The sequence below is a fragment of the Calypte anna genome, chromosome 8 (genome assembly GCF_003957555.1).
Source record: "Calypte anna isolate BGI_N300 chromosome 8, bCalAnn1_v1.p, whole genome shotgun sequence".
In the NCBI taxonomy this organism is placed as follows: Eukaryota; Metazoa; Chordata; class Aves; order Apodiformes; family Trochilidae; genus Calypte; species Calypte anna.
Genome location: NC_044254.1, coordinates 2,006,571 through 2,031,471, shown reverse-complemented (window position 1 = coordinate 2,031,471; position 24,901 = coordinate 2,006,571). Strand labels below are relative to the sequence as shown.

General features: G+C 42.8%; 1 protein-coding gene across 2 annotated transcripts in view; it reads left to right on the top strand.

Annotated features, from left to right (window-relative positions):
• Positions 1 to 24,901, top strand: part of NOTCH2 (notch receptor 2) — an 86,077-nt gene that overhangs the window by 6,058 nt on the left and 55,118 nt on the right. For both annotated transcript variants that reach the window (XM_030455684.1, XM_030455685.1), the window contains exons 2-5: positions 3,836 to 3,917; positions 14,116 to 14,375; positions 15,059 to 15,394; positions 22,429 to 22,551. In XM_030455684.1, the coding sequence (XP_030311544.1) occupies positions 3,836 to 3,917; positions 14,116 to 14,375; positions 15,059 to 15,394; positions 22,429 to 22,551 (801 nt within the window). The remainder of the gene's footprint in view (positions 1 to 3,835; positions 3,918 to 14,115; positions 14,376 to 15,058; positions 15,395 to 22,428; positions 22,552 to 24,901) is intronic.

Genomic DNA, 24,901 nt, shown 5'->3' with positions numbered 1-24,901 from the left:
TGCCAGATATTACTCTCCCTTTACTTACAGTAAACCCTTGGTCAGAGCCTGCAACCTTCTTAGGATCAGGCTTAATCAACCACAAAGCAGCAGGAAACAAGATTTATAATATTTCTTCCTCACAACATTTTGTCACTTTGCATCTTTATGTCTGCTTGATTTTTTTTTTTTTCTGAACAGTGTGAGGACTTTATTGGCATTGCTTTTCCTTTTGGTATTTACAACCAAACTCTTTCAGATTTTCTCTGGTTAGGGCTCTGTTTCCATACAGCAGTCTTTTCTCTTAAAAGCTGAACTCTTGCCACTTGCAGCTTCTGAACTTAATCCTTCCCTATTTCAAGTATCTGAATTTATAGTGGGCAGATGAACTGCAGCAACCAAATCACAACTTCCAGGTCATCTTGGCGTCTTAAAGAGCAATGAGGCAGAAAGACAACTTTTATTTTCTTCCTTGAATAGCTTTAACTGTCTCTTTAGTCAAAAAGATTAAACCTGGGTGAAAGTGTACTCCATGAGCTCTGTTGGATCCAGAGGCTGAGAAGCACAGCGCTTCCTATGGTGTTTTTGAGGGTAATGCTTTCTGCTCGAGCTCATTTTACAGCAGCAGCTACCTGTTTTTTCCCTCTGGCCTTGGAAAAGAGTCCTGGTAGGCTAGTTAAAACGTCAGGTTAGAATTTGTGTCCAAGCAGAGGCACGTACAAGGCTTTGTATGGACTCTAGGCTGAGTTGTGTAGCTCATAACATCATCTCCTTGTCTGAGAAATCTTTCAGACTTGGCCACGATCCTTGCTGGGAACCTCGTACTCCTTTTTCCAAAGTGGTGGCCTGGACCCTTCCCAAGGAGCCAGGCTTTTTGATAGGTCTGCAGTGTCTTCCTGCTATTCCCCTGATCTGCTCAAAAGGCCTGATGGAAATCTTGAGGTGGTTCAGTACATCAAAAAACTGTGGGATTTCCCCATGGAGAGACCCTGTTGGTCTACCGCAGACTTCAAATATCACTGCTCTTGCTTGGTCAGGGCTAACCCAACTTCTGATAGTCTTGGTGGTTTTGGCAAGCTCCAGCAAGTCCAGAAAACCAACAAATCATTCACCATTAGTGATTTACTAAACACAGCAGAAAACTGTCAAAAGCAGCCTGTTAGAACTCAAAGCCTTGGGAGCATGCTGATGCTATCTGGGTATGGCTTCTAGAAAAAGTGGTTTTTCTCTTCTGAAGGCAAGGCTGTGTTCTGATGCTCTGCACAACAAAGTATTGCCAGTTAACAGCATGGATGTAGCAAAACATAACTCTTTATGCTGGCTGAGGCAGAGGGTAAAGTTTCTGAGACTGTTAACTCTTGAGCACACCGTGGCAGAGTAGCAGAAAAAACAGCTTTGAAGTAAGTAATGTTGAAATACCTGGGTTTTTACATGCATTGTGAAATCTGTGAAAGATGCCATGAAATACAGGAAGACAGTGCTTTATACACAGAGATGCTAATTTTACTGTGAGAACTGCAGTCTTCAATTCCCTTTGTGAATTTTTTTTCTTAAAGTGAAGTGGTTATGTTGCTTTTTAATACTCATTTTAATATAGAATAGGGTTACATTTACATTTGCTCCAGCTTTAGTTGCATTTAAATGTAGTTCTGTTCAGCCTATTTTAATCCCAAGCTGAAAGCAAATACAAAAGAGCTTTTTGCTTTTGTTTTCTTAGCTTCTTTCACTTTTAGCTTACTGAATATATACTATGTTATATATATATATATATATATATACTAAATATATGCTGCCTGCATTACCCCATTCACTTTGCGTGTCTGTTAAAGAATTCTAAGGACTAGTAGTAGTTTAATGACCTGCTAAACAGCAGTTCAAGGTAGGAATAATTTGTCAAAAACCAGGAGAAAATTAATCATTACTTTGCTAAAACCTCTCTGCTGTGTCTGTATTTGGCCTAGCAAGCTAAACAGGAGTCACTGATCCAGATCCTCACTGTGACCCCAAAAGCCATCACCCTCTTGTTCCCCTCTGCAGAGTTTTGTGCTGGGAGGTTTTATTTGGCCAAGTGCTAGTTAAGCTTTTACTACGTGGGTTACAAAATCAACTGGCTGCTCAGTTCTCACTGGGGACGTGGGTACTTGAAGAGATTACAAAATTGTGTTTGAAAGCAGGGGCACAAAAGAAATAATTGTCTGAGTATTTGCTTCACTGGCTCGATGGGTGTGAAAAGAATGAAAATTCAAGGTAGGGAGATGAGAATCCCAACTCTGGCTGCCCTGTGGTTTCTGTGAAATGTGGTGAGGCTCATTTTAACCTTCCTCTCTTTCATTTTATTTTTTTTTTTTTGGAGGTAGCAAAGGTGGTGAGGAGGAATCTGAATCATTACAGGTTCTCCTGCAGTTTCTCTTGGAACGTGGTGTAACTGAGCCGTGAGAACTGGAGCTAATTCCTGCTGTGAAAACAAACTGCTGCAGTGTTAGACAGAAGCAGATGAGCTTTGGAGTCAAAAGTTTCATGGATGTTGCTGTTAAATGTGATGAAAAATTGTCAGACAGGTGCAAACCAGTGGAAGGGGTTTTGGCTGCTCTTAGGATGGGGGGGAAACACCGTGCAAAATCTGTGTTAATATTTCTGTTGCTTGGTAACCCTGACCTCGGGGGTTATCTGAGAGGGGCTCAGGGTGGAATTTTGTTCATTTCCTGAGAACTCTGCAGAAGCAGCCCTGTCCAAGTGCCCCTTTTTCAGAAATCAAGCTAACAGAAGCAGGCGTAGTCATATTGTGGGAAATACTGATAATTTTCTGGGCAGCTGGGTTTAATTATGTTTAACTACGTATGTATTTAAAGCTGTTTAACTATATTCTCTATAGGGACTGCAAGCATGAAATGCTCCTATGGCACCTCATGGTGCATGTGTCCTGTTTATGTGCTCCAGGGGTACTGAGAAATAACACTTTGAGCCCTGGATGACAGTAACTGGAGTCTCTTCCAAGTTATCTAATGGCTGGACCAACTTTGGGCAGGGAGAACTTCTGAACTCGTGCATTAACTCCTCTGTTTTTCAGCCTCCATTTCTTAATCACCAGCATTTAAACCTTGGTGTTGGTTTGGATTGTTTTTTCCTGATGCTTCCTGGTGAATTTGTGTTAAAAATTTAATACCTTAATGCCTTTAAACCATCCTGAAAAACAAAAACAAGGCAATCTGCCATACAGCACCTGGAACACAAGTGGGCTGTTTGGGTGGGTGGGTGCTTTTGATGCCTCTAGATGTTTTTAACTTAGATGGGTTAAATGGAAATGCAGTAAGGTTTGAAAATGGGATCCCTAAAAGCAGGAAGGTGTCTGTGTTTGGTGGCCAGGGACAGAACTGGAGCTTCTGAGGGACAGATGCCCATATTTCATTGTCAAGTGACCCTAGAGATAGGAGAAAAAACCTAAAAAAATTGAGACATAATATTGTGAGAGAAGGCTTAGGAGTAGTTACCTCTTATTTAGGAGTATTCAGTCCAGGATTTTGATCAGAAAGTATTAATTGGTGACAACCCAAAACACACACAAGTGCTGACACAGATGTCTTTGGTGCTAGCTGAAGCTTCTGCATGCTTTGCTTTGGAAACACATGGAAGAGAAATTTTGGAAACATTTAGTTGCTTGATGAACAAATCTATTTTGTTCTTCTTTCAGTATGGTTCTTCTTTGATGCTGCCAGAGATTAAATTAAGCTACACGATAGTGGCTTTGTTTTTGTTCCAGTCTTTCTACTATGAGATTTTCATTCCCCAGAACATGCTAATGAAGCTTTGACTTGACATGCATGGCTACTGGTTTGACTGTTGTTTTCTTTTCTTTCAGCTTTGCAGTGTATGGATGATTCCAGGCCATGTGTTAATGAGGGAAAGTGCATTCCATATCAGAATGGTACAGGATATTGCAAGTAAGTTGGTTTAATTTCTGATCAATTTAATTGCCAGTCTGATTTCATTCAGTGTCCCAGCCAGACACAAAATTGTTAATTGTTACAATATTCTTATTTGGTGCATTCAGTTTTTGCACAGCTGTTGCTTCTTGGTAGTTTATTTGTTCTTATTGTAACATAAGAAATCTGGAGATTTTGTTCAGATTTTCAGGTTTGGATCTTATCAGTTTGATTTCTTTGCATTAGTTTAGGAAGTGATCACAGAGGTAAAAGCTGCTTCCAGACCCACAGCTTAGCTTGGAGCTTGCTCTGCATCTCACAGCTTGCTTTATTTTGTAAAGCTTCAGCCCCAAATTGAGTATTTTGGAGTTTTTTCAGAATTCTGAAGTGTGCCAGTTCCCTTCCACGTGACGTAATATGCAAGTAATATGTGGGAGTTGCAAAAACAAGCAAACAAAAAGCCCCAAACACACCCCAAACACACCCACATTTGTCTTTATCACATAATTGATTTTGGTAAATGCTGACACCCATCTTCATGGTGCCTTCACTTTGCTGCTCTGTGGAAAGCAGGAGCCCTGGCAGAGTGTGTGGTGTCTGTCATGGATCTATTGAAATCTATTCACCTTTCAAACTGCAGTATTTAGGTTTGGTTTTGTTTTTTTTTTTTAATTGATGTTTTACAAAAAGAAATCCTCCTTGTTGGGCAGGGTTATTTTACTATGTCTGCTGTAAATGGATTATTTTCTAAGCCTTATTTTACTTTGTCAGTGGTAGTTGTGCATTTTTTAGTGTGCTAAATCCCTCTTGATTCTAAAATTCTCTGAATATTGGTGAGTTTTGTCTTTTTGATTTAGCTTGGCTAACACACAGGTCTGCTCTTCACCCCTTTCTGCACATCCCTCTGCCCCAGCAACAACCTTTAGTTCTTTCTGTTAATGTGATATGTAAAACTCCATATACTTGAATTGCACCTGTGGCACACAAAGAAGAAATCAGTCTAATTTGAGATTCTTCTCAGTTTCAAATCAATACCTTCTGTGCAGAAAGGCCATAGGCAAATATGTAACTTTTTATTCCCTGTTGTTTTGTTGTGGTGGTGTTTTTTTTTTAAAATCAAATTTTTAACCACTGAGTAAAAGAGATTCCTTGTTTTCTTCTGTCCATGGCTTTATATTGCTGTCAACAGAAACAAGCTGCCCATCTGAAAAGAAAGCTGGAACTTTTCCTGCTTTTCACCTATATTTTGAGACTGAAACAAGAAACAGCACATGTGATGTTAGTAGGTCTTCTGACACATACTTAAGCATGTTAGTCTGGGCTCAAAGTATGTGGGTCAGCATGAAGGAAATAAACAAACTGATATTGATGTTGTGCCACGTGTACCTCCCTAAGGATATTTTCTCCAAATTGTGTGTTTGTCTTAGCCATGTCTTTGACTGTAAAGGACAATAAATAATTGTTTAGTGGGTTCATCTGATTAACTTCTGTTCAGTGTTAGTGCAGTCCAGATCTAAACACATTTCCCTTAAGACAGTAGCAGCTTTGACCACACGTTTCCTTGGTGCACAGAGTAATTTATAATTCTAATGTAATCCTTTTTGTGCAGTCTTCTTGCAGATCTTAAACCAACCCTTCCTTCAAGTAATAGTTTTGCATGTGCCAGAAGAAAATGGAAAGAAATGTATACAGAGATTAGTTTGTGCCTTTTCTCTAGTTCTGTCTCAAACTCTTTTTTTTTTTTTTTTCAGGAAAAGAATTAAAAAGTAGCAAAAAAACCCCTCAGTTGTAGACTCTCTGCCTTTAGCAGGCTGATTCTTAGCATCCTGTTTTGGTTTTAACTTTTTTTTTTCCCCCTGCACTATGAGGAACTCTGAGTAGGGGAACTTTGTATCCGGTGTAGTAACCTGAAGGACTTTCTGAATTTTTGATGGCTGTAAGAGTAGAAATGTTTTGTTCAGGAAGCTGAAGTAAAGCAAGGCTTTTGGTTCTGCAGGATCACTCACTGCCTAGCTAAATCTCCACCCCTTCCACTTTGTTCAAGTTTTCTGCAGTACTTCCTCTGCTGGGCAATAAGTTGTTATATATAATAGGCTCTCTTCCTCTTTCTGTACCTCCTTTTGGCCAAGTTGTCTGTTCTAGCATGTGGTCAGGCCATCTAGTTAATCCTGCTGTCTGTAAGAAACACACAAGCAGCTGAGGAAAAGGACTGCATCAGAGATAATAGTAAGTGATGAGTAAGACATGAGTAACATCAGCTCTGATAACCAAACATCTCATCCAGGTATTTGGCAAAGCAGCAACTGACCTCTCTCTCAGTGCTGGAGCAGCTTTCTTTGTCAGAAAGGGACATGAAAAGGGAGAGCTGGTTTTCTGCTGAAAAACCTTGGTTCTTGTGCATCTGGCTTCTGTTATGGGAACAGCAGTTGTGACCCTTGTAAGGAAATCAGAGTTGGATCTCTATCAGATTGCTCTTGCAAGCACCCTGTAAGTAGCTCCGTTCCCGTGGTGACACTGCTGGCCCACGGCTCTCATTTTGGGGCACTGGTTGATAGAATGACTGCCCTTCTTTGACCTTGATTTTATATTTAGAAAATTATGCATTCCTGTGCTTGCGTCTCCCAAGGTCAGAATTTTTGTTGCAGAGATCTTTCCATGGCCATTCAGTGACCAGCATGGGGAGGACACAGCCCTTATTACATGGAATGTGGGTGTTTGCAGTAGCAATGCAAAGGGGATCTGTCACTCTTTAAGTTTTTTGGGTCCTGCTTTGACAAGAGGCAGTTTCAGTTTGGGATTTTGCTTTGGGTTGCACTGAAGGCATTTTTTTTAAATTTTTTTTTTCTCCTTGTTGTGGGGGATTTTTTCCCCCTTCTCAAAGCATCTCCAGGCAGCCTTTTGCACACTTTGGAGTGTGAAGCTGCCTTCTTGCACACTCGTATCTAACAGAGAAGCAGGGTAACAGATTGCTTAATGCTCATTGAGAAAATCACAGGAAAACCCTTTCTCATATCTCTGCTGCTAGATGACTGGGAATACAACAGGAGGAGGAGTAGTCTGGGGGACTGTACTACTAACTTCCAGTGTTTCTGCAGCTACAGGCAGGCTGAGAAGGTGCAGGGAGCTGTTTCAAGGACAAGCAGAACAGAGATTTTGGCAAGGCTGCCCAGTTTCCTGAGTGTGAGAGTCTGCTCTGCTGCAGGTGGATGCAGGACTGGGCAGTCCAGAGCAGGGCAGGACCCTGAAATAGAGATTATCTTAACTGGTTTCCCCACATCTGGCAGCTGTGGCTTCTCCCAACTTCCCTCCCTTCTGCCCTGGTGACAGGGAGCAGAAATAAGATTGTACCAGGGAGAGGAGTGGAAGCGAGAAGGAATTTAGTTGGGGTAGGGATGCTCCAAGGTTTAGGGAAGAAAGTGGGCCTTGCTACTTCTTGTGCTTTGTAGGTTTTTAAAAATGGATTTTTGGGACTTGTTGCACAGTTTGTGCCCAGCAACCTCTGTAGGAACCACAGTGCTACTTTAACAGCAGTGTCTTTTTGTTGGTGCACTGGTAAAAAAAAAAACAACCCAAAGTATGGAGAAAAATACCCTAAAACACTTGGCTTGTTTACTGGGCTTAGACTAAATACAGATTTCTGAAGTTGGATGAGTCCACAAGGACAGTCCTTCAACACAAACTTTATTGCCCAAAGCTGTCAGGACCTGTGCTCCTGTGTATCTTTTTTCTCACAGTGTGAAGGGGTTTGTATTGTATTTGTTTTTATTGTTTGTATAGTGGTCTATATTTTTTACATTTGGTTTTATATTGTATATTGCTTGTATTTGTATTGTGTGGTACAGTTCTTCCCTGTTATCTGTGGAGTGACAGCAGGAGAACCTCAAACCAACAACAGCATGGCAGTAAGGGGCTTCTGCCCAGTTCTAACCCCTTGGAATTCCAACCTCCTTGCCAGGTTTTTGACCTACCTTTCTTTCCAGCTGGATATTAATTTTTGAATTTTTAATTTAAGAGGACTTCTGGGGCTGAAGGCAAGGTCCCAGACTGCAGAACTGCTTCCAAGACTGCAGCAGATCTGTTCTCAGGATCCATCTCCAGAGACTCATAGTTCCTAGACCAGTGAATGGGGAATGCCCATAGGGGACCTAGCAGCAGGATGAGGTCTGAGAGTTTTCCATAAGAGGTTAAATGCAAAAGTTGAAAAGTTGTCCCTTTCTGAGAATGGGCTGCCCTTTCCCGTTTCCTTCTGTCTCCTTTTAGAATTTAAAGGAGACCCTGGAGACCAGGGCAGAGGAAAAAGGGAAGAGTACACACACACACACACACTCAGCTTCAAATCTGGGGACAGACGAGTGGTTTGAGTCGGAATTTTCTGTGAGTTACCTGCCCAGGCCAAAAGCTGCTCAGATTGTCAGAAACTGCTGAACTAAAGCCTTGCCTGTTCAGACTGAGGTTGCTTTCACTCCTGGGTATGCAGTGGAGTGGGTACAGTGTGGAAAAACTTCCCGTGGATGAGGAACAACAGCCGTGTACTGCTTTAGACACGGAACGGAGCGGCTGTCCCATCCCATCGTTTGCATTCCAAGTCTGACGCATAAATGGGAGCCCTGAGACATGGGAAGGAGCTTTTGTAAAGCTAACCAGAGAATCCTGTTCTCCCTCCTGAGAGGAGATGTAGGTGTGGGAGTCAGAACCCGGGAGCCAGAGGGAAGTCTGGTTAAAATCTGTAGCAGAGGAACTGAGCCCCTTCTCACGCTAGTCACCAGACTGCATTTTTTTGCCCCCCTTCTCCTGCAGCATCTTCCAATCAAAGAGAATGGAGTGTTGGGTTGAGGAGAGGAGGGGGGGGAGGGTTGGGAGAAGCAAGACTACTAGGAAATTCTTTGCATTTTAAATTAAAAGCAGCTGTTTCCTTCTGTGCATCTCCAGATGATCTCACCGGGCCTGAATAGGAAACTCCCATGAAAACCAAACATCTGGATGTCTCTTTTAACCAGTCTAGAAGGTGCATTTGAAGAAGCTGCCCTATGAATTGTGCCCAAGCAAATATAGTTCAGCTGATGAGTTTTTTCCAACAGGCCAGACGTATTTTCCAGAAACCTTTTGAAAGCAAGAGGGAGCTAAGTGTTGGGAGGTGATTTCAATGTAGTTTTGTGGCAGAAGAGACAAAAATGCAGCTTTTGTGAGTCTTCTACTTTCAGTTTGTAGGGTTAGGTTGGTGGAGTGAATGCAGCTCTGGGGATACTTCAGGTTTGGATAAATACCTTCATTTTGTTTTTATGTCTCTTGTTTAGTTCTCTAAGAGCCTGAGCTAAGGCAAATGCAGGCTGAAGCTGAAAAGGAGGAGGAAAAAAAAAAATGGGCTGAGCTCTGACTAAAGTATTTGTGCTGGAAAGTAGCCCAGAGAGAGTAAAGGAGAAGCTTTAATTAGAAGCAGCTGCATAGCTGATGCAGCCCACAGGACATTTTCCCATTTCAAACTCTGGAGCTCTCAGAAATCATGATTTGAATTAAGTTGTATGTGAAATTTGTTCTTAAAAGATTAAATTCCTGTTGAAGTAGGTTAAGAAGCCTCATGTGCTTCCAGAAAGTGCCAGAACAAACTTTATCTTCCTGTTTCTGTTTCTGAGTGTTAGATGGAAAACTGAGGAGAAACAGTGGCTTTTATTTGGAAAAGATTTGGTATCCTGTTCTGAGCATGTCATTTGGAGCTGACACAAGCTGCTCTGTAGACAAGTGGCTTTTTTTTTTATTTTTCTCCTAAAGAGAACTTGAAAGAGTAGCTTGGGATGAGAGCAGGGGTGGTGGCAAGCTGGGGTTTCTGTTGAGGAGAATCACATCCTTTAAAGAAGTCTGGACTTAGGCATTGGTTTTCCAGTGTTTGCCTCTATTTTTAGAGAAACAATGTGGTGTCCAACATGAATCAGGGGCAAATATTTGCCTTTTTGTCTGCACCAACATTTAGAACTAAATTTATTAGCATTTGTGCCTAGAAACAAATGATGAAAAGAGGCATGGTTGAAAATCTGGACTCTAGGTTTTTTCTTCTTTAACATTCAAGTAGGATTGCACTAAATTGCTTTAGGGGAAAATTGCCTAACTGGGACCAAGCACCTCTCCAGAAGGAGGACAAAATGGTGCATAAAAGGGCTGTGTATACCTGACCTGCCATCTTCCCACAGGCAGGCACGTTTTCTCTGGCAGATTCTGTAAGGCTTTGTCCTTCCAAATGTAAAGAGCTCAAGTTAAAAGAGCTTTTGCTGGAGTGCTCCCTCATGTTTTTCTGATTAGCCTCAGAAGATACCAGAACAAGCCTGGTCTTGGAGCTCCCTTCAACTTTGCACCAGAACATTTGTATACAAAATGCTGGGCCATTTGTGGGTGATGGTTTCAAGTGTCATCTTAGAGCAGAGGTCTCAGCTCTCCTTTTAAATCATCCCAGCAATATTAATAAGTGTTTAGGCTTCCCCCTCCCTATTAGTCAGGGGCACCAGTGAAATGCACCTTCCAGTATCCCCAGTTGTTGGGAGGTGGGAGAGTGGGCATTATTTTGGTGTTTTCTTTGCTTTTGGACAAAACGTGAGATGTTCCTTTAGACTTTTTAGTTTGTTTCACAGCCTTTCAGCAAAAAAGCAGGGCACCAGTAAGGGGCACCAGTGAAATGCACCTTCCAGTATCCCTAGTTGCTGGGAGGTGGGAGAGCGGGCATTATTTTGGTGTTTTCTTTGCTTTTGGACAAAACATGAGATGTTCCTTTAGACTTTCTAGTTTGTTTTACAGCCTTTCAGCAAAAAAGCAAGGCATCAGTAAGGGGCACCAGTGAAATGCACCTTCCAGTATCCCCAGTTGCTGGGAGGTGGGAGAGTGGGCGTTATTTTGGTGTTTTCTTTGCTTGTGGACAAAACGTGAGATGTTCCTCTAGACTTTTTAGTTTGTTTCACAGCCTTTCAGCAAAAAAGCACTTTAGGACATCTCTTGAGGTGTGTTTTGGTTTATTTTGTTATGTCGTTGGGAGTGGTGGGTGGTGTTGGAGGGCTTCTTGTTTGCCACAGATGAGATGTCCTAGGTGGGGTTCTGTGAAATTCTGGTTTGTTTTTCTTTCTGGAAGAAAGTTTTTTTCTTTGTTTCCTGCTGCTGCCAGTCCCAGGAGCTTGGTATTAGTGGTGATGCTGAAGATGACCGAGGTGTTGAACTCCCCCATCACGGGTGGTGGTGAAACCAAGAGAGAAATCCCTGCAATGAGATCTTCCAAGCCCTCTGGGACTGAGCCTCCGTGTGACTTTACACACATAGATGTCAAGAAATGGGGTTTAATTGTAGTTACCCAGACAGCCTCCAAGCAGAGTGAGCCAGTGCACCATGTGCAGGCTTGAACGCCGTGGGAGCTGAGCAGTCCTCCAGCTTCTGGCACAATCATCCTTGCTTGGTGCCAGATTTCTCTGTGATGGAGCTTCTCCACAGCCACGCCGCAGCCCGCTGGCGTTTGGACCGATTTCCAACCCGGGTCGAGGAGGGGGTTAGGGTGTTAGGGGAAGCCCATAAAACTGCCATGGGTTAGTCCCAGAATACCCCAAAATCGCCTCTTCTTTGAGGTGACAGGGGCTCGTGGTGAATGACAGCCTTCAGCTCTTCTGCTGAGGGTGGCACAAATGGCAGGGAATAGTCTGCAAGTGGTAGAGTCTCAGGATTTGCTTTCTGTGACTTCTTTTAATCATGCCTTGCCCTGCAAAAAAACTCTTTCATGTCTGTTCTTGGCTCCAAAGTTGAAAGTATTAAGGTATGGTGAAAGGAGCCTAATTTGGGTGTGGGGAATGGTAAATTACCATTATGCACATCTATTATATGACTTGCCTGCTTAAGACATGGGGATAAAGCTAGTTAATAAATTTTAACATGAGAAAAAACAGTTGTGGTCGTCTAGTAATGACCCCTTGCGTAACTGGGGTAATAAGCTCTTGGAATAGCTGTGTTTGAACTAGTGTGCATGCTCTTCCTGAAGCAGCCAATCCTGCTGTTCTTTTAAACAAGCATGAGTGATGGAGAAATTCCACTGCAACCTTAAACGCATTGTTCCAGTTGTTTCCCCCCACTGCTGAGAGACTGTGTGTAAGCCTCTGTCTGAAGAAAACAGTATTTACCCCGTTTCTAATTTCAGTTTATCTAGCTGGAACTTCCAACTGCTCAGTCTTGTTATCCCTGAGCTTTCTAGGTTGGGAATTACTGCTAACTCTGGGTTTCTCTGTGTGTACTTGGAGCTTTTGATAAACTGGCTCCTTCACTTTTCCCTCTGATAAAAAGGCTGAACCACCTGGGCTTTTCATTGTGTCAAGAGTTTTCTATTAATCATTAGTGTTATCTTGGAATTCATTTCAGCTCTTCCTTTTTAAAGAGCAGACACCAGAACTGATTTAATGGTCCAGTAATGGCAGTGCCATGCAAGTATGGGGTATAGCATCATCTTATTTCTACTTGATACTTGCTCTCTGCACAACTAAAATATAATTTACAATTAATATTCCTCCCCAAACTGTCACATTAGGAATTCACATTCAGCTGGCTGTTAGGAACCCCCAGAACAAGTCTGTCTCTCTTGTTTTGGGGAGAATGCTGAATCTGTTTTGTTTCTAGCTGCATGACTTCTGTGCTTAAAGCAGACTGTGCATGGTGATGGCCTTGTTAAGCAGTTTGTGTTACTGCTTTCTATCAAGAACTTGAAAATTCCCTTACCCTATGTGTTTGACCAGCATGAATGTCTTCCCACTGTTATTCATAGGTAGAAATGTTGCATAGTTTAGGATCAAAGGCAGATCCCATAACACAGCTTCGTGACTGGTCTGTGATTCTTAAACTAAATTTTAAGGCCTGTCCAGTAAGGGAGAAGGTTTTATGCTTGTTTTGTTGGGTTTTTGGGTTGTGGGGCTTTTTTGGTTTTTTTGTTTGTTTTGGGTTTTTGTTTGTTTGCTTTTTTGTGGTGTTGTTTTTTTCCCACCATACACTTTTAAATGCTTAAGAAAAAAGCAGTTTCTCAGTGTTCTGTTCTCATTTTAGGTCTAGCTACAGGCTTTGTCTATTTCTTGCAGTTGGGATCTCCTCCCTTTAGATTTAATAATTGATTTAATAATTGCAGCTCTCCTGTTGTGAGACAAAGCACATTTAAAGTCCATTTCTGATTTTTTTTTCACGTCTTGGGTTACTTACCAGTTAAACCATTCAGCAATGCAGCTGTGCTGGGGAAAAAAAACCAAAACCCTGTAAGTGGACAGTCCTGTTCTTTATGTTAGGTGTTATTTTCACTCAGCATATACTCTTGCAACTTTCTGCTACCTGAAAGTTGGAACAGTGGGTGACACAAAGTTGGGGTTTGCAAGCTTGCTGCAAGTTAAGTAGAAAATTCATAGTACAAAGGCCAGTGAAAAGATGGATTGCAGCTGACAAGTGTAGTCAGACTGTACTGACATAAGTTTAGGTTAGAGAGAAATAACTGCAATCACAGAGCTTTGTATAAAATATTAGCCTAGTTTTAGATAGCATGTGTGTACTTGTTTCTCTGTGGGAGACAGGAGTGACGACCTTGTCGTTAGGGTGCCAGCCAGGGGCGTGGGAGACCTGACTGCAGTTTAGTGCAGGCTTCAGCATGTCACAGTCCCAGATGCTCTGACTAACATGAAGATAACACTATATTCCTGTCTCATGGGAGTCTGGTGGTGGAGAATCTGCTGCAGATATCCAGGCCCTCAGATGCTGCGTTTGTACAAGGTTTATAGATACTTTGGAAGGTGGATGATACCTCGTGTTCATATCTATTACTGAAACTCCTTGATTTCCTTCTCAAAAAGAGTACTTATTAGAATGGGAGTAGGTGCAAGGAATTCATTGTTACTGAGCAGTTCTTTAGCACTTAGGCTTTCACTGAAGCTTTGAAGAGAAGTTCAAGAAGTTGCTGCATTTTCTGTGTCTGTGTATGCTGTATTTATGCATTCATTTTGTAAGAAGTGATTTCACAATTGGAACTTAAGTTTTCAGTCATCTCATTTGGGACAGTCCCAGAGGAAGGCCCTGTTACATCGATGACGTTAGCATTTAGGACTGTTACTATTACCACTAATTATGGCAAATTACAAGACTTGTGATGATGATAGGACTTCATTCCTGCTATCTTCCCAGGACAGCAAAGCTCGGGGTGAATGTGCTGTGAGTAAATTCTTTTCTCTTGCAGGTGTCGAGAAGGCTTTCTTGGAGACTACTGTCAGTACAGAAACCCCTGTGAAAGCAACACCTGTAAGAATGGGGGAACTTGTGAAACTGCATCCCTGATAGGAAAACCCACCTGCAAGTGTGCTCCAGGGTTCACGGGAGAGGATTGTCAGTACTCCGAATCTCACCTCTGCTATGTGTCCCAGCCCTGTCTAAACGGAGGAACTTGTCATCCCCTCAGCCAGGAAACATATGAGTGTGTCTGTCCTCCAGGTTACACAGGTGGGGTTCAGTGTTTGTACCTCCAGACTTCCTTCTTTGTCAGTTTTTGTTTCACAGAACATTCTGGGGTGGTTGTAATGCGCTCGCAACTTTCCTTGCTCCAGCACAGGAAATGAGGAGTTGTCTAAATTATTTCATGACCAAAAAAAGCAAAGGGGGGGTTGGGAATCAAACTTTCTACCCTTTACACATAAGCAGAAAAACATTTAGATCTTGTGGAGTGATCCACGTGGGAAAACTCGCTGCAGAAGCTACTCTGGAGTGGCTGTTGCACTTTGAGTTCAGAGTCTACTTTCTAGAAAAAAAAGAAGTAAATTTGGCCAACAAAATCTTTCTATGGGAAAACTATAATTGGGTGCCTGAGGAGAAGCATGGAAACTCGCTTCCATTCATGAAGGAGACATAGAAGAAAAGTTACTGTCAGTTTGTAGTATGATTTCAAGTCATTGGTTATTTTTATAAATCACAACATTCTGTATCTTTCTGCTGCCCTGCAAATAAAATTACTTTGTACCCTAACCAGCAAATTGATTTTAATTTCAAATATAATACTGTAAAATGCAGACATAAATCTTCCTGTAATAAGTTTTAGTATAGCAATCACTTTGCAGTAGCATGAAGGAAATACAGTTTTCCTTAGAAATAACTTGTTGTTAATGGAGTGCTCTGTCTTGATCCTACAGGAAAGGATTGTCAGTGGATCGATGCCTGTACCTCTCAACCTTGTGCCAATGGAAGTACATGTATTGTGTCTGGAAATAAGTTCTCCTGCCTCTGTCTCTCTGGCTACACTGGCCAGAGGTGTGAGAGAGATGTCAATGAGTGTGCCACCCCAGGCCTTTGTCACCGTGGTGGGACCTGTGTCAATTTGCCTGGTTCATACCGGTGCCAGTGCAGGCCGGGCTACACCGGGCACCGCTGTGAGAGCGTCTACGTGCCCTGTTCCCCATCACCCTGCATGAATGGAGGGACTTGTCATCAAACAAGTGATGTCACCTTCGAGTGCAACTGTCTACCAGGTAAATGATGCTTCTTCAGGATGCTTGGTTTTGTGGTCTTGTCTCTGCTCTGAAAACTCTTACTGGGTTTTCTGCGTGGTATGGGTGTAACGTCAGGTTGAAGGCAGAAACCTCAGCAAGTCAGGAAGCTCTGCTAGTATGTTAATTTCTGAGAGTCAGGATTTCATAATGTGGAAGAAAAGAAATGGGAAAAAGGCTAGAAATTACAGATTTTTTTATTTTTTTGGAAACTAAGTGGAGGCCTAGAATCAAACAGGTAAGGTTCAAGGAGATTACAGTGGTACCTCCTGATATCTGTTTGGAATACCACATTCCATGAACATCAACCCCTATCAATATGTAATTTTCTGTCAGTAATGGCCACAGTGCTTGAATTAAGATGGCCATTTGTCTTTTTACTTCTCAGTCTTTACTAGTTTTTGTTCCCTTCCTTTTCTATCCTCCAGTTCTCCCAAATTTTACAATACATCATTTCCAACTTACCACACCCTTTTTGTTCTGTAATACCTCCAGATTAATTATGCTTGCTTGTTTTCTGATGGTGGTAGCTACCATGAGTTCATCCACAGCAAGATGCTTACTCATGGGCTGTATTGGTTTTGGTTGCTGAGCTCCAGTCACCACAGCACCTCTCTCTAAAAATCACCTGGTTGGGAACCTGATGGTCCCATTCAGTCCTGCTCTTCCCCATCCATTTGTCATGCTGACAGCAGGGCAGTAGTAGTTGTCTTTGTATATCAGGGTGTTTTTTTTTTTTTTAGGCTGATATATTTTTACTGAGTAATTCGGTCCATGGGAAACTGATTGTTTGGAAATGCTTTTGACTAGACTTCCTACTTAAGTGTATTGCAGTTTGGCACAGGAACACTTGGTGTGTGGTAATCCAGAAAAGTAAACTCTCTTCCCTTAAGCATTTCTCTGTTATTATTTAAATGAAAGAGGTAGCTGCCATATACTATTTAGGAGGAATGTAGAGCAATTGCCTTCTCCTGAGGATCATCTGGAGTCAGGAATACATGTGGAAAGAACACTTAGAACTTGGGAAGAATACTCTCTTTTTTGGAGACCTTTGTCTTGAAGTGTTGGTTAAAATGACCTTAAATGTACATTGCCAACCTTAACTAGTGCCTGCACAACAATTTTCTGGGTTGTCTAAGCAAGCATGTGACTTTGAAGAATTTAAGAAAGTTGCTCTTAAAATAGAAGGATGTATCATGTTTATTTTCATGTGAAAGAAGCCATTTCTAGCTCTGCTTGAAGAAACAGGGCTTGTGCATACTGGATCTTTGAGAATGCTCTTATCTTAACTCAGAGTTGCTCTCAGGGAATTTACTGGTTTTCTGCTGCTCATCTTTTTAAAAGCAAATTGTAAACGAAGTAGCTGTGGATTAACAGGCTTGGTCTGAGAGTTTTCTTAAAGTCATCTGTTTAGCCAGCTTACAGGGTGTAAGATCTCATGCAGGAGCAGCGTGGTGGGGGAAGAGGAGAGAAAGATGAAGGCCTTGTTCCTGTGAAGCTGATAAGACAGTTTGCTTTCATGACTTAGAGGGGCACAAGATGGGGTAGGAGCACATTTTCCCTGAGACAAACGTGTGGGCTGGCTAAGCTACGGTCAGGAAATGAAAATGTGATTACTATAGTAACAGTTACACACCCACACTGCTCACACACATTTTGGATTATTAGCTGCTTTTTTTGACCTGTTACACAATGTATATGGTGAGGCTGAGTTTATGTGGCTTTGAGAGCCTTCACTTCTGTATTTCCTGTATTTGTTTAAGTTGGCTGTGTTGTTTTGCTAGTTTGGTGGGTTTGTGCTCTTTTTTAAAAATAGTAATTTGCCAAACAGCAAAAAAAAAAAGGTTGGAGAAGCCAAAATGCTTACATAAAACTCTTTGACCAAGGCAAGGCACCCAGCCATTTCTTCTCCTATACAAGCCAAGTGTACAGCACTGAAGTGTTGGAAAAGGTTCTGTCTGGGAAGGAAAGGTCAACAGAGTGAAGAGAAATGGTGGCCTGTTACACCCAGGAAAGATGTGAACAAGGCCTTCTCATCTGGAAGAGAGTGCCAAGAGCCAGGGACTAGAAATTCCTCTTTAGACTCCTTCTCTGATTTGGAGCAATGTCAATGATACTGTGACTATAAATGGAATTGCTTCAGCCCTTCCTTCTGGACTGCCTTAGGATGTGACCAGAGCTCAGTGCTATGGCCGTAGAGGCAGGAGGCAGTTATATCTTGAACTGCTGGAGTGGTTTTTTTAATACAATTTGGCATCTTGTGACCTGTGAAACAGCTTTGAAGAAAACTATTTTGCCCAGGAAGCTATTTCAGCATAATTAGGTTACTCCCGGACTGGCCCCCAAATAAGTTAATTTCTCCTCTAGATGTTTTCTTTTTCACTTTTCAGTGAATTTCATTTTTTAAAAATACTCAAGAATGAGAACTTGAACATATGGAAAGATTCTACAACTTGGAGTTACACATCCCAGCAGCTCTTTCTATGTTTGTGCAAGTACTGCTTATCCCCAGTGTAGTCAAGCTGCTATTTTAAATCCTCAGGTTCCCATTTTACTTGTGGATTTACACAAACACCTCTTGCATTAGGTAATTCGTGAAGTCTTGTATTGGAAGAGCTCAGCATTTGGTGGCAAGTGTAAGTGAAGAGTCAGTATTACATCTTTATGGAAAATAACTTATTTTCTGTTCATCTAGGTTTAATAATTTTTCCTCTGGCTTTGACTTAGGTAAGATTCTAGACAAGTGAGTATGTCAGGTCAGTCAGAACAGATAGTTGTAATATAAAACAATGCTTGTGTGAAGCAGACTTAACCTGAAGCATTAGCAACTCCTTTAAATGTAGGATTGGGCTCGGAGTTATAAATATTGGACAAAAAAGGAGCTCATTTGGCAACTAACCTTTCATGGAATGTTAAACAAGTCAATAGAGGAAGTTCTTAGCTGGGAAAGTGATTATTCATTGTTATCCATCAAAATAATTACCCATTAACTAAGATAAGGACCCTAGGGAATTCCAAGGGCTTGTTCAGGAAACGATCTGTCAGGCTGGAGCAGGCTGTTTATGAGAGCTGGAACACTTCCTGGGAAGAGGAAGTAACTTCACGCCGGGTTGTAGCAGAGCCTCGTGTGTCCCCACGCAGTGAACATCAGGGCTGGGGTCCTACAGCCAGGCTGAGAATCATAGAATCCTAGAATTGGCTGGGTTGGAAGGGACCTCGGAGATCATCAAGTCCAACCCTTGATCCACTCCCGCTGCAGTTCCCAGCCCATGGCACTCAGTGCCACATCCAGGCTCTTTGGAAAGATCTCCAGACACGGAGAATCCACTACTTCCCTGGGCAGCCCATTCCAATGCTTGATCACCCTCTCCAGAAAGAAATTCTTTCTCATCTCCAACCTAAACCTCCCCTGGCACAACTTGAGACCCTGCCCTCTTGTCTTGCTGAGAGTTGCCTGGGAAAAGAGCCCAACCCCCCCCTGGCTCCAACCTCCTTTCAGGGAGTTGTAGAGAGTGATGAGGTCTCCCCTGAGCCTCCTCTTCTCCAGCCTCAACACCCCCAGCTCCCTCAGCCTCTCCTCATGGGATCTGTGCTCGAGTCCCTTCCCCAGCCCAGTTGCCTCATTTGGACCTGCTCCAGCACCTCAATCTCCTTCCTGAGCTGAGGGGCCCAGAACTGGACACAGGACTCAAGCTGTGGCCTCACCAGAGCTGAGCACAGGGCCAGAATCCCTTCCCTGGACCTGCTGGCCACACTGTTCCTGAGCCAGCCCAGGATGCCATTGGCCTTCTTGGCTACCTGGGCAATATAATCCCCTGTGGAGGGAGAGAACCAGCTTGCTGGGGTCTAGAGATGAGCTGCAGGGTACACCTGCTGGGGGTGTATCTCTGGTCCAGGTGAGTTGGCTCTCTTAGCCTGGAGCAGCCCATCTCCCGTTTATTTCAGGAAGCTGAACTGCCCGAGTTGGGTGCAGGCACCTGGTGTGCAGGAGCTCACTTTTGTGTTAAAACGAGGCAGGTCAGTTTTAGCACTCTGAATTCTCTAATTTCTTGTCATCTGCTGTAATTTCCCACATCTGGTATAAGAAATCTGGTATCATTTCCCACCTCCAGGAACACGGGGTCTGGCAGAAAATCCGAGGTGTTTTTTAGAGCTTGAAATTAGTTAAAAACTTTGTAGGGAACTGGATATAGCTTTGTGGGATGGGCCAGAGATTGCAGATGACGTTAGAGTAAAGTTATCTGCTTGTGTCCCTCTGTGTACTAGAGGAGGAACAACATGCTGTTAACAGTGGGAAAGCTTTTCCCCTTGAGGTTCTCATTCCTTAGTTTGCTGTGCTTGAAGATAGGGAGCAAAAGTCAGGATATATATTGCAAAGTGTTCTCTTGGAGGGAGAAAGCAAAGGACAACATGTGAGTCCCAGCACAGGAGGGGACAGGAAGCAGTGTCAGGTGTCCAAATACATCCCAGCAGTGAACTCTCTGGCTTTCTGGAAAAGAGTCAGGTTATGCAAGTGCAAAATCACATCCTGGGACCCAGCTTAATTAAAGCTCACATGTCCCAGAGCAGCTTCATGCTTGTCGTGCTCAAATGTAGGTGTGCTGGCCCAAACTAGGAATGTAAAGGACTGCTTTTATGAATGAAAGCTTTTATGAGTGAAAGCTAAACTTCACTGGTACAGTTGTACCTACAAATTAAGCATATTGCAATATCACGGGGTAAGTTCAGCTTGAAGAGAACACAAAAGCCATGCCTTTACAGCTTTTACATGTTCTGAAACTAGGCCAAAGTTGTTCTTCATAGTAAGACAAATTTAAAGGGAATTTGGGAGTTGGGAAGTTACCAAAAAGGAAACTTTTCTTCAGCTGTGCACTCAAAATAGTGTCATCTTCACCGTTTCAACCCTTTCCGATTCCCTTTCCCTTGGAAATGTATTTTGACTCAGTGCACTTGGCTCTGTGCCATTTCTCTTGAACCTTTTACTACATCCCTTTTTTTTTATTATTCTTGTTTTTTCTTTTCTTTTTGTAAGCTCTTGTTCATTTCTATTCTGTCACTAGTATCCTCCAGTTCTTTGTGTGGGATTTTATTTTTTTCTGCATTTCCATGAGATCCCTGAGGACCAGCTGTTGGATGATAGTATAGCTGCTTAAAATGGGGAAATGTACAAGGGCTTGGTGAGGTTTTACTGTTGGTGAGGTTTTACTGTTGGTGAGGTTTTACTATTGGTGAGGTTTTACTATTTCATGCTTTATTTTTACTTAATCATTGGGCCACTCTCAGTTGGTGTGCAGTAGAGTGAGAGAGTTTTAAATAAATGCCTGCTGCCAGGAATTTGTTTACTAGAAAGTAGGGCAGGTCTTGATATTGTTTGAGCTGAAAGGATAGGAACTTAAACCTTTTCAGTTTGTGGTTCTGGATGGATTTTCCATGCTGATCACATTGCTGCCATGAGTGCAATCTGCGGTCAGGGAGCTGATTCTCCTCAAGCTGAAAAGGAGAGGACACCCCTGTCTTGCATGCTAGATTTATACAACTTTAAATATAGTGAGATGATACTCATTGTATTCCTTGGGACTTGTTCTTTAGTTCTTTTGCCAGAAGGGCACTGCTGTGATGTTTAGGCTTCAGACTAACCATGGTATATTTCCTGTTCCTTTTAACCTTCCCTGCTGCCATGAAGTTTGCAGTGTCTATGGGAAGAGCTTTGAAGGGAGCAGGTTTAATAATGCAGTTTTTGGGGGGGTTTTTTGTTGGTTTTTATCTCCCTGCTGGTGAGTGCTAATGCCCTTGCTAGAGCTTAGCAACAGCACTACCCTTTTGACTCCTACCTGTAGTACTGGAGAAGTTGAAGAGCTGGGAATGCATAGGGATCATCTGAAGTTTCTTGAGGGTAGCAGTAACCTGGAAGAGCTGCTTCAGAGCTTTTTAGTCTGTCTCATCTGCCACACAGTACGATCTACATGGGACCAGATGTTGCTTCCAGGGCCTCTGTGGCTTGATGCAGATGTTAAGGAAGCGTCTGGAACAGGGCATCAAAAGCAGAGGGGCTAAAGCATCATTTTGGATGAGCAGACTGTGTCATGTTAATATACATTCCAAAGCAGTTGAAGAGGCAGAGCTGATGTTTTAAATTAACACATGTGGAATCATTTACTTCATCCGCATTATTATGCATCCACTTGTGCTTTGATAAATAGTTCTCTCTCATCCAGCAGAAATGGCAGGTTTATTTAATGGAGCATGAAGTAAATTAGCAGGGGAAATTGAGGGGAAGATGGATTATTGGTGACTCCTTTCCTTAATGGTCCCCACCTCTCTCCTTAGAGGAGAGAGAGCTCTAGGCAAGGATGGGATTTGCCACTTTTACATTCATCAGAAGCTTTGCTTTTCATTGGAAAATGGTGTCTGGTGTCTTCTGCTTTTCAATTAGGGCTTAGTGTATAAAAGCCTCCTCAGGGTGGTGGCTGATTTGTTGATGACTGACTTGTGTAACACTGAATAGGCCCAAACCAGAAATTTGGAAGCTCATTTTCAAAGCACAGAAGATCTTTCTTTGACGTAGCCAAAGAGTATGAAGTATGCTGAGGTATTCATAAAGTGAACACCTGGCTTTTTTTTATTTTTTTTGCCATGGGAATAGCTTGTCCTGGGTGGTGCTCTGACTGCTGCTTTGTGGACAGTGATGAGTTCACTTCATAGTATGCTAAATCTCAGCCTTTGCTTTGTTTGCTTTGAATGGCAGTGCTTATTAATCACTTAAAGAAAAAAATCCCCTTGTCCTTTTGGTGGTAAAAACATATTTGGCCATCTACCCACAGCAGCAGGATTTAAACTGGGTAATCTGACCTGCAGGCTATCAGGAAAGGCATTCAGCAAAGTCTTTGGTCAGTGTGCTGCATTGATTAGGATGAGATTAACAAGTGGTAAAGAAGGAAGGGGGGGGAAGCTGTGTGAAGGGTGAGTTCTCTTCAAAGGGAAGCCCATTTCATGGTGCTGTGTTTCTGCTTTTCCAGGCTTCGAGGGAGAAGTCTGTGGGCACAACGTTGATGACTGCCCAAACCACAACTGCCAGAATGGGGGCATCTGTGTGGATGGGGTGAACACGTACAACTGCCGCTGCCCCCCGCAGTGGACAGGTAGGTGCCATGGGGAACATTCCTGTATGGGATGGGCAGGATTTATGGGAATGGGTGAGCTTCAGCAAGGCCAAGTGCAAGGTTCTGCGTTTGGGTCGAGGCAGTCGTGTGCACCCAGGAAAGGTTGGGAGAAAGGGTTGAGGGCAGCCCTGAGGAGAAGGATTTGGGGTGGTGATGGAGCAGAAGCTCAAGATGAGGCATCAGTGTGTGCTTCCAGCACAGAAACCAACTGTGTGCTGGGCTGCATCCAAAGCAGCACAGAGAGCTGGGAAAGGGAGGGGATTCTCCCCCTCTGCTCTGCTCTTGTGAGACCCCCCTGGAGTTCTGTGTCCAGTTTTGGAGTCCCCAACACCAGAAGGACGCAGAGCTCCTGGAAGGTGTCCTGAGCAGAGCCACTGAAATGCTGGGAGGGCTGAGCAGCTCCCTGGGAAGCCAGGCTGAGGGATTGGGGTTGTTCAGCCTGGAGAAGAGGAGGCTCCCAGGTGAGCTCAGAGCAACCTTCCAATATCTGAAGGGGCTACAAGAAAGCTGGGGGAGGGCTTTGGACATGATAGGGGGTAGGGAGAGGACAAGGGGAATGGGTTAAAGCTTGAAGAGGGGAGCGTTAGGTTAGAAATTAGGAGAAATTCTTTGCTGTGAGGGTGGTGAGCCCCTGTGCCAGGTTTCCCAGAGAAGCTGTGGCTGCCCCATCCCTGGCAGTGTTCAAGGCCAGGTTGGATGGGGCTTGGAGCAACCTGGGCTGGTGGGAGGTGTCCCTGCTCATGCAGGGGGATGGAACTGGATGAGCTTTTTAACCCAAACCATTCTATGATTGCATGGGATACAGGACTTGTGGTCTTCACCCAGTGTACAGCTGGAATTGTGTATGGCTGAATGCAGCTCATGTCTGAGAGCTGTTCTGTAGTCTGGGGGACAGATGTCAGTGGAACCCTTAAAAGAAAATGGTTTGCATCAAAGCCACCACAACTGGTGGTGGGCAAATGGAAGGGCAATTTCTGGTTTTGCTAAGGTAATTTTCTTGAAGAGACTGATTTTTATCTGGAGTGCTCTGAGTAGCAAACACTGCTGTTGTTTTGTAAATTAATCTGCTTGAGTCTGTAGAGGGGAAAAGTGTCAATTTCAAGAAAGTGTTATGCATGATTTAAGGAAGCAGCTTACAGGAAATTCAATGCCATCTGTAGTCACAAAATGTCTCCATACCTCAAAAATAAGCAAATACCTCCAGTTTTGGGTTTGTTTTTTGAGTCATACTAGTCGTTCTTAGCTGGCACACTTTTTCAGCTGACTATAGTTTTGCCCTTCTTGTAAAAGAGTAAATTAAAAAAACAACCCTAGAACTGGAAAACTTGAAGCATTGACTCAATTTTCTTTTTTTTCCTTTCATAACATATACTGGGGCACTTGTTTTGGAACTGACTTGAACTAGCTCCTAAGAGTCTGAAGAACATTTAGCACGTTTTTCTCTGTATCTAGAAAATACTCTGTTTGAAACTAGAACATCTGTAGTGATTGGTAGTTCAGACAAATGCACTGTGAGAAGTTAAACTGCTAGAAAACAGATTTCTTATTGTTTTGGCTTTTTTTCTCAGGGAGCATCACACATTATAAACCATTTGTTATTGACTGCAAAGGAGACTGCCAGTTAAGGACCCTCATTAACTTAAAAAAAAAAAATGAAATTAAACCCATGTAAGAGTGAAATGCAGCATGGCTTACACAGCTCTTAGAAACAAGGTGTAAAGAGGGGAAAATGAGTCCTCCCCTTAATGACCAAGTCCCCTTGCTTCTTTACTGCTGTTCTGGCTCTGTGTCCTTAAAGCCTGCAGAAAGTGAAACCTGCAAAGGAAGACATGAAGAGAGCTTGGGTGTGGAGCCAACAACCCTTCAGTGACCCCTAAAATCTTGCTTCACATCACAGAAATAAACCTTGTTGTAGCTACTAGCATCTGTCTGTAGTAAACTAATCTCAAGCTTATTCCCAAAGCATAGAGGATACGAGTGTGTACAGTGTATCACCTAGAAAGGATTAATTTGTTTTATAAAAGCATTATCAACTCAGCTTGGCTTACAGGATTTGAGTGGATGGCTGCTGTCAGCTAGGGATGACTTCTGCAACTCACCTGGAAGAGACCTTGGTGGAAATAGGCTGTGTGTTGGGTTTTTTGGTAGATTCTCTCTCTGATTAACCACTTAAGTTCTTTGTAATGCTCTTATGGTGGTTCCCTCTCTCTTAGAGGCTCTGAATAACTAGCACTGGGAAAAATCATTAGACCTGTGTTGTCACCTTGCCTTGTGTCATCTCTGTGTGGACAATCTCTCTAAGAAAACCTGGTGTGCATGAAGGATGCTT